General features: G+C 41.4%; 1 protein-coding gene across 1 annotated transcript in view; it reads left to right on the top strand.

Moving 5' to 3' along the window:
• The window catches only part of LOC103373782 (membrane-associated guanylate kinase, WW and PDZ domain-containing protein 2-like), a gene marked incomplete at its 3' end in the record, with an annotated part of 60,394 nt that extends 55,678 nt beyond the window's left edge, over positions 1-4,716 (top strand). The window contains exons 4-6 of the mRNA XM_008303768.1: positions 1,213-1,437; positions 2,802-3,030; positions 4,637-4,716. Coding sequence (XP_008301990.1) covers positions 1,213-1,437; positions 2,802-3,030; positions 4,637-4,716 — 534 coding nt within the window. The remainder of the gene's footprint in view (positions 1-1,212; positions 1,438-2,801; positions 3,031-4,636) is intronic.
• Positions 4,717-9,876: the final 5,160 nt, after the last annotated feature.

A 9,876-nucleotide genomic window follows, 5' to 3' on the forward strand; every position in this document is an offset into this window, starting at 1 on the left:
TATGAAAGCAGGCTTTACTTTACCTAAATGTGGATTTGTCCATTAAAACAAAACTCAAAGCTGACTGAATGTAAAAGAACATTCATAAGAAACCAGCTGGTTCTGGAGCTGACCTCATTTTTTGGGGGGGAGCTACTGTTTTGGTCGAATGGAAAAGTTTCTGTGTGTTTTTCATTTTACTCGCTGGTGACTCATTTTTCACTGCAATATAAAGTCCTGCACCTCTATAGCATATAACAGCACAGCCATGGATAGAAGTAGAGAGACACAGCAGGTCTTCTGCGCACTGTGACGCAGCCATACAATGTCATCAATCTTAAAAATAGAAGAAAATGGAATTTCATTAATAATTTATTGTACAAAATTAAAAAGCCTGGGATCAACATTTGCAATTTTTTTCCCCTATGAGTGTTTCTATTACTGGAGATAAAATGGTGACTTTACATACAATAGATGTTTTTCTACTTATATTTTTAATTAGTTTCCATACTTCATCTCCTGGCTGGTCTGTAAACAAAGCCTGCAGTTCAGCTCAGTTCAGCTGAAAAGTCCTCAGATTTTTTACAACGTGACTGTTGGTCACAGCTGAGTCATTAATGGCTTCTCAGTTGCAACAACAATTACAGAATTTTTTTCTTTTTCACAGAATACGGTTGGAGTAGGCAGTTTATTTTTGTACATTTTTAAATGAGAAATGATGAAATATCACAGTTTCAGGCTTAGATTTGGTTCGTTTTCCAGATGGAGCTGCTCATCACGGACGGATCGTCTGAAAGTCGATAATCTGATGTGATAAATTATGTAATTTTTGTGATTTTTTAAAACGATAACACGCCTTTTAAGCCTGTTGGCTGGTTTTGGGGATCACAGGGTCAAGTGTTCAATAAAAGTCTAGATTTAGATTCAGTCAAGACACATCTGTAAGGAGGCCTCTAAAGTCTAAAGCCAGCAGGTAGATGCACCAAATAAATTGGCCTTATTAGAAATGATTAGTTACCAGGCACACGTACAGTCTGAGGCATCGTTGCTCTGCTCAGACGGCTCAGTCTTGCATTTTGAAAGGCAATCATCTGTTCAAAGCCACAGCTGCCCACGAGCAGCCGACCTCCGCTCCGCCTGCCAGACGGTGCGTGTGGTGCATCACCTGAGATCCCCCCTCTAGTCGTACATGTGGCCTCTAACACAACCGCCGCCGTGCCTCTCTGCCCTCAGATAACTTCTACGGCACGCCGAAACCTCCAGCGGAGCCGTCCCCGGCAGCACCTCCTCTGAATGTGAGTGAGGCCCTGCTGCCCGGAGCCCGGCCAAGCGCCCAGGGCAAGAGAAAGAGGAACCAGTCAGTCAGCAACATGGAGCAGCGCGCCAGCCTGGAGCCGCCTGAGGAGGAGGAAGAGGAGAGCCCGGTTGTCAATGGCAACGGGGTGGCCATCACACCAGGTACGGTAGGATGACAGCATGAAAGTTCCCGTTTTTTCGCCTCATTTATCATCAGCTTGTGACCGAAATTAGATTCGGTGTGTTTCATAAGCGCCGCGACCAAGAAGACAGTTTATAACGTCACATTTGGGCGAAGAGTAAATCTGGTTTGAAAGCTTGAGTTGTCCCCCCCGGCTTATTTATCGCTGTTTTAGTGGTATGATTGAGTCGAGCGGGAGAAACAAGCCGGTTGTCACGGCGTAGTTGTCATTGTTACCTGTCCCCGAAGGTAAAAATCTCTTTTCTAATTTAGTTCTTTAGTCCGACAACAAACCGTAGCCTGACCGGTTGTTTCAGACTCGGCTTGCGTGAGTGTGAACTGCACAGGTTCTCAATAACCTTATGTGACAGGATGCACAAGGGCACCTTAATGTCTCCACTATTATCACCAGTCGGGGTCTCATTTTGACTCCAGCTCCTGTCCCTCTCTCTCGCTCTGTCCTCTCATTTCTCTGTCTGTCCTGCTGCCTTCCCGCCACTGGCCTTTGTCCTTGTTTCTATTAATACCCCAAACTCTCCTCTCTTCTCTCTCTCTTCCTCTCCTCTGCCATCCTCTTCCTTCTGACCTCTTGCTTTTTCTTCATCTCCGTGGTCCCGTCCCTGCTGCCCTCTCCTCTTCCTTCTCTTTGTAGCCTGGTGCTGTTGAGCGTCTCACTTTTTTTTTTCTCGCTTCTGTGTGTTTGTTTGGTTTTACCTTAAAAAACTGGAACTGAAAAATCTGCAGTGTTACACATTCTCTTCAGACATCACAACAAAACTTTAAATCTCTGTCTGATTTTAAAGTGTCTGGACAAAGTTACTGACCGGAAAGAAAACTGACTTTTCTTTCTTCTGTCAGAATTCAGTGTAATTGGCAGATATGCTAATGGTTTAACCTCCGTCTGACACTTTTGTCTCCTTGTTTTTCGATATTTCTCTGTTTTTCTTGCCGGGATGTTATTAAATCACACACTTTGGCATTTCTCCCCCGTTCGCGTGCTCCTCATCCGCATGCTTTAGATGCCACCAGCTCTTCTCCTCTCTCTGGAAACCTTTCCTTGTTCTTCTGACTCAGTCTCTGACCCCTAAAGTCTCTGTCCTTCTCTGTTTCTCAATTTCTGACATCTCTATGTTGTTTTCTCCTCATGCTCATTGTCCTCAGACTCCACATCTCCCTCTCTCTCCCTCCTGGGGGTTCATAGCTCTGCAGTGGCTCTGCTCTGACTCATCATGCATGGCGTGTATAGTGTGCATTCAGGTCTGCATGTGTGCACGGAGCGTATGTGGGAATAACTGTGTTTGTGTGTGTTTGTGTGTGTGTGTGTGTGTGTGTGTGTGGTCCACAGAGTCCAGTGAACATGAGGACAAGAGCACAGATGCCTCCGGGGAGGTTGCTGTGGAAGCGTCGAGCCAACCCCCAGCCTCCGTCGAGCCCCCAACCGAAGGAGAGGAGGCCCCGAAATCTCCCTCTAAATCCCCCACCAAAGTCCCAGACGCAGATGAGGAAGAGCTCGGTCCTCTGCCTGACAACTGGGAGATGGCGTACACCGAGAAGGGGGAGGTTTACTTCATAGAGTAAGAGCCCACCTCGCACTCATAGTTCATCTGCAGTGTGGAAATGAAAGTTTTGGAGCAGTTTTTCTCCATTTAGTGAAATTACAGATAAGATCACAGGGAATACTGTTAATTTACATGTTGACCCTCAAATAAGACAAAACTATAAATAATGTCCACATCAAAAATCTGTCTTTGTACAAAAAATATTCTTTTTCAAGGTTTGACCCAAAATGACACACTTGTTATTGTTTTTAAATCAGTGAAAAAGTCATTATTCTGCGGATATTTAACTTTACTAAAAGAAAAACTGCATATTTTTAAAGGTGCTATTTTGCAGATTGTAATAGTTTTTTAAATTGCAGATAATATCAACTACACTTCCAAAAAACTAGAAATGTACATGTTGTTGTTCACAATAAAACCTGGATTTTTTTTTATTTATTATTATTTTTTTTTTTTTTACAAATGGTAGATCTTTCTTATATTTAATGGAAAAACTACATTTAAAAAAAAAATCAACAACAAAAACATATTGCACAGACATTTGCAAAAGAAAAACTGTAAATAAATTTTACTGTCATTGTACAGATTTTTCTTGTTTTGTTAAATGACAGATAGTAGTTAGTGAAATCACAGAAAAAATGATAAATGTACATCCTGACTGTAAAAAAAACAAACAAAACTGTCAATATTGTCGACATCAAAAACCTGTATTTATACAAATTTTAATTATTTTTTTTCACTGTTGTATTGCACTGTTTTTATTTAATTTTATTCAGCAAAACAATCATAAAATTACACATTTTGGCTGTTATTTATAGGAAAAACAGTGTATATTGTAATATCCTAAATAATTTCTACTGTTAAATGATAGTTTTTCCCTGTTTTGTTAAATTACAGATGACTATATAGCAAAATCACAGAAAAAAAACAGTAAAAATATATATAAATTAATTAAAGAAATAGTAAATAGGACAATAATACAACAATTACATTTTTAAACTGTATTTTAATCAGCTAAAAATCTAAATATTTCACAAATATATGTCGTTATTTTAAACCTGTCAGCATTCTGCTGTTTTTTTAACATATTTTTTCTGCCACAGTGTCGTTTGAAGGACTTTACTCTCCTAAAACAATGTCCTCTTTTATCACTGTAGTTGTTACAGAAGTGCAAAAGTGTTTTATTTTTGATATATGTGACATCAAAACACTTAAAATAAATCCAGTGTAATGGACCCCACAGAGGGCACCAACTTTAAAGTCTGTCTTTGTGTATCACTGGCTGTAAACTTCATCGCTCTGCCCTCTGTGTGGAGTCATTGTGGTAACTTTGTAGTGCTAATCAGACAGGATGCACACAAACACACATGCACACACGCTAACTTTGGCCCTCTGCTCTCACCTTTACTAATTAGTGGCTGAGGGCTAATTAGCGGATTAATGGCCATTTAGTTTACCTTAGAAATCCCCTGGTTTCTCTTTGCCTCTGCACACATGCACACACAGATCATTAGTGTTCCTTTGCCCTCGTCTCTTCCTCCCCGTCGTCTCTGTCCGTCTCCGCCTGACCTCTGCTCGCACCTCTCCTCCTCCTCATCGCCTTCGTCTTCCTCTTCCTCAGTCACAACACCAAAACTACGTCGTGGCTCGATCCTCGGCTGGCGAAGAAAGCGAAGCCACCGGAGGAATGCAGGGAAGACGGTGAGTGTGAACAGCCCCGTTTGTTCTTTTTTGTAAACTTCGGTTTATGTTCTTCATCTGAGTCAAACTCATCTTTGTGGGAGTGTGTGTTGTTCCTGTGTTTCCTGCTGTTTGTGTACTCGTGCTGTCTGTTCCAGGCTCGCTGTTACAGCCTGTTTTCCCTCCTCGAGAAAAAGAGCACAAAAATGTTTGAGATGTTTGTTAGTCTGCTGCTGGTCCCACAGTTCTCCACAGGGTTCTGCAGGGCGGCGGGAGGGGGGGATGAAATCCAGACACAGCAAACTGGGCAAAAAGGAGTTTTTTGACTCACCAGATGAGCAGAAGAGATTGTAATCCTTCTCTGTTTTTATTCTTGATTGACAAATGTCCAGTACCTCCAGCTGCATGATCACTAATTGAGGGTACAACTTTTTAAAAAATGAGTGAAAAGATCTCATTTACAGATTTGCTCAGATATCCTCATTTTAATGCTCGTAGAAAATAAAACATTCATATCAGCAGAAGGTAACAAATTTATTGAACGATCATTTGACAGGTGCACGCAAGCAAACTACCTCCAAGATTGTTTATAATGTTTATAAAAATATAATGGAAGAAATTCATTCTCTGTGAGATTGAGATGGGATTCAGGATTGAATATTAAACTGGCGGCGGGGGGATCGGCGGGCCATGTGTTGAATGCAAAACACTTGCTGGAAGAAGTTTATTTGCTTTTCTTACTACACCCCACAGAAAAAGTAAACATTTGGGAGCACAGCAGCAACGGTGCAGACTGTGTGGGCACATGAATGCCAATCACTCACAGATTTTCTGGCCGTATAAAAAAATATGAACAGTTTAGGAGCGAGTGGTTCAGACTGTAGATGAGATTTAATGCTACCAGATTCTCACAGATCCTCGGGGTTGTGAACTGGAGACGGATATCTTTTGCGCTTGCATGTAAAAAAGGCTGTCAGGAGGGAGCTGGTTGAGATGTGACCCCCTGAGACTTGGACAGTGTCTGGACATTGAAGAGGAAGTAAAGTGACCGATTATGTAAGGCAGGGACACCACTGGGGGGAAATAAAGTGCACACAAGGGGGACGGGCGGGTCGCGTTCTCAGCTGGTCTGAGATGAAATGAAAAAACGTATAGAAGAGACAGAGAGCAACCCCTCATTTGGTGTTAATTTTTGATCAACTGAACTTAACGACCGACAGCTGTTAGCTCCTTGCAGGCCTCTGCATCTTTTCAGTCTAAAAATATTGTGTCATATCATCAATAATATGAAATTGTTATTTATACAGTCGTGACTCGATAATTTGACCCTTAACAATCCTAAACCTTGCTCTCCGACAGGTTTTTAAGAAAAACGAACTGAACCCATTAAAAATAGCCTTAACATACCGACAGCCTTGGATTCCAACTCCGACGTGACGTTTTATGTCACAAATAAGGATAACGGCGTATTATCTGACTGAACAATCCCACAGATTGGCTACGTTCACACTGCAGGACTTAATGCTCAATTCAGATTTTTTTGTGAAGTTAGATTTTTTTGCGAGTTCGTTCACATTTCCTATTAAATGTGACTTGTATGTGATCTGCTATGTGAACTTCATACGACCCAAAAGTGTCCCGCATGCGCAGAAGATTACACAACAACGTCACATGCACGGATGATGGCGGCGGTACTGATGGTGGAAACAGAACTGGGACCGCTATCCTAAACTAGCATCAGCAGCCAAGTACTGCCTGTGCGTTCCGGCCACTTCCACCCCATCGGAGTGCTCCCTCGGGGTGGAAGTGTCCCCCGACTGCGCCGAATATTCGGATATTCATCATTAATTGGTCCTGAATATCCAGAGACCAGAAAATGCTATTCAGACCAGCCCTACTAGTTATTAGAACAACTGTAAACAATAAATATTAACAACAAATGATCCTTCCAGCATCAAGCCCTCCTTGTATCTCGACCTCCATCTTGACAATCCGACAGCCTTGCTATCCGACATAGAAGAAGGTTTTACATTTAGTGTCGGATTATCGAGTCACGACTGTAATAGTTCACCTCAGAAAATGTTTGCACCTTATTAAAATCATCCACTTGGGCGTCCAAATCACAAGTAGTTTCTGGGCGTTTTTCGCTCCGGTCATATTTTTACTCACTGTGGGCTCATTTTAGATGCAATAAAAAAACCTGCACCTCAATAGAAACAACACAACTACAGCTAGAAGCACAGACAATTCAAAAGAAAAGGAGAATTTCTTTGATTATTTATAGTACAAAGGAATGCATATGTATGACATTTCTCCACGTGCCCACAGCTGTTACAGAAAAACAGACGTCTACATAGTACTAATGGTATTTTGTTACCTAAGGCCCTGAATGTACGTCATGTGACTGTTTGTGAGTCACTAATGGCTTCCCAGTTGCACCAAGAAGCACAGATTTCTTTTTTTTTCGCAGAATCTGGTCATTGCAAGTGCTTTTATTTTGTAGAATAAGGTGATTTTAATGAAATATCACAACGATCAGCTACAAACAGAACCGTATATTTATTTAAAGGACGGTCACACGATTCAAAATCTGATGATTCTTTCTCCTTTACCAGTTTCTCGCTCTGATAAATGGCATAATTGTAATTTTTTAATAAAACAAAACCCTTTTCAAACAGAGTGCTCCAGATCTTATCACTCAAAAACAAAATTTCCTTTGTCGCTTTTACAGAAAATTCTGGCGTCAAATATGTGTCTTAAGTGTCCGCAAATCCCATCAAAAGACCAAAATCACAGCGTGTTAGTCTTTCTTTCTGTTCCTTCCCTGTCCAGTTTATCTGCAAGCTGGTAAAGACAGAAACCTTTTACAAAACTAACTCCATATGCAGATGTATATTTTAGAAGGTGTATTATTTTATTAAAACAGCTGACTGTGGTTTATTGCTCAAACAGGAAGAAAAAGTGTATTTTTATCTCTATTTTTTTTTTCAAACTGTGGATGAATCCATGTTGGCTGCAGCAGTTTTCAGACTTTTTCAAGTGTGACCTCTTGAACAGAAGCAGTTCCTCTTTACAACCCCTCATTACGTGTTGCCTGTTCAGGAGCAGTGAACCAAAAAAAAACCCAACGAGTGATTTTTTCCTCTCACACGCTTTAACTTGAGTAATTTTGGAGGCCCGGGGAGGTGCGTTTATCCAGGAAAAAGTGCCAAAGATTAGAGAAGCAGTAGCCTGAAAATATGCTATTTTGTGCCGCAGTTGTTCTCCTTCTTCTCTGACCTGCTCGTGATTTATTGGCCACTCACATTTATCTGCTGGGTCGCCAACGATTGCTCTTGTGTTTGCAGCAACAGGAAGGTGTGTGTCGGTTTCACTGACTCGTGTGTTTTTGATAGTTTTTGCACAACAAAGGAGTGAAGTAAGCTAAAGTATATCAGAGTGGGGACATGCAAAGAGTGCTCGCTGGTAAGATCAGTTTTATGTTGATTCTGGTGTTTTCTTTGAGTATTAGAAGCATCAACATCCTTGTTTTTTTTTTTTTGTTTTTTTTTTACAGCTTCTTTTAACCCTCTGACCCAAAACAGTTTGTAGGTGTTTCCTGCTGCTGTCAGATCTTTAGTTACTGAGCGCTCATTTTTCACTGCAGTATAAACTCTATGGAAACAGCACAAGAATGACTAGAAGGAGACAGAACTCAGAAATGATCTCAGTGCAGGATGACACAGTTAGAATGCCATAAAACATCCATCCATCCATCCATCCATCCATCCTATCCCAGCTGACTCAGGGTGAAGGCAGAGGGGGGGGAGGAAGAACCTGGCGAGGAAGAACCTGGCGAGAACCCACACTGCACGGGGAGAACATGCAAACTCCACGCAGAAAGATCCCGGGTGTCCTCACCGGGACGTGAACCAGCGACCTTCTAGCTGCGAGGCAACGATGCTAACCACTGATCCACCTTGCAGCCCCTGCCATAAAACATATACAAAGAAAAAGAAACTAAAGATTGATTTCTTGGGCCACCGCTTTAGCTCAACTGGTTGAGCTGGTGATCCATATACTGGGGCTTTAGTCCCCGACGCAGCGGTCGTGGGTTTGAATCCAGCCTATTTGCTGCAGGTCCCTCCCCCATTCTTTTCCTTACTTTCCTGTCTCTCTCTCTACTGTCCTGTCAAAAAGGCCAAAAAAATAAATAAATAAATTCTTTGATTATTTATTTCAGAAAGAATTTAGAAAAACTGAATCAACAGGTACAACATTTTATCAATACTGGGGGAAAAAAATCTGGAAAAATGGTGACTCTATGTGATATTTTACTACTTACATTTTTATTCTGTTTCCATACTTGTGTCCTACCTGCTCAATATAAACACTGCCACCAGTTCAGCTGAAAGTCCCTGAATTTTTGTTATAAGACTGTTGATGGCAGCTCATTCACACCTGACTTTCCTGTTGCTCTAAGTAGTGCAGAATTTTTAGTTTTTTACAGAATCTGATTAAAGTGAATGCTTTATTTTTAACTAATATTTCAATGAGACATCCATCCATCCATCCATCTATCCATTATCTATACACCTTAATCCTCACTAGGGTCACGGGGGGCTGGAGTCTATCCCAGCTGACTCAGGGCGACCAAATGATACACGTAGGATAAAATAATTTTGATGAAATATGACGATTTTAAGCTTCGATATGGTACCGTTTACCGACAAAACACCATGTCCCAGATGATTAGTTAAGATTAGATAAGAGCTGTCGCTAACGTGAAAATCCACCGATTCGTTCTGTTCCTTCTCGCTCTGACAAATGGGGTCATTTTGATGATTTTTTTTAAAGATAGCGTGCAATCTCAAACCTTTTGGCAGGTTTGGTGTTCAGAGGGTTAAAAGAGTTCGAATCAGGAAGAGCAAAAGTGCCTAAAGAAAAAGAAAAAAAGAGGAAAGCAGACAGAAAATGAAAGTAAAAAAAAGTCAGAACAGTTGTTTTAATACTGTGCGAGTCCAGTGCAGATGTCAGTAAAGTGGTGGTTGGGTGTGATCAGATCTATAACAGTAAGGTGATCTTACATCCCCGCTGCTGTCACAGCCTTCGGTCAGCGAATTAGTTTGTGATGTGATTCACCAGAGTGAGATCTGAATCAATACCTTCGCTGGCTGTCCTCTGTTCTCCGTCTCCTCGCTC

Source organism: Stegastes partitus, unplaced genomic scaffold (genome assembly GCF_000690725.1).
Source record: "Stegastes partitus isolate 25-593 unplaced genomic scaffold, Stegastes_partitus-1.0.2 Scaffold2066, whole genome shotgun sequence".
In the NCBI taxonomy this organism is placed as follows: Eukaryota; Metazoa; Chordata; class Actinopteri; family Pomacentridae; genus Stegastes; species Stegastes partitus.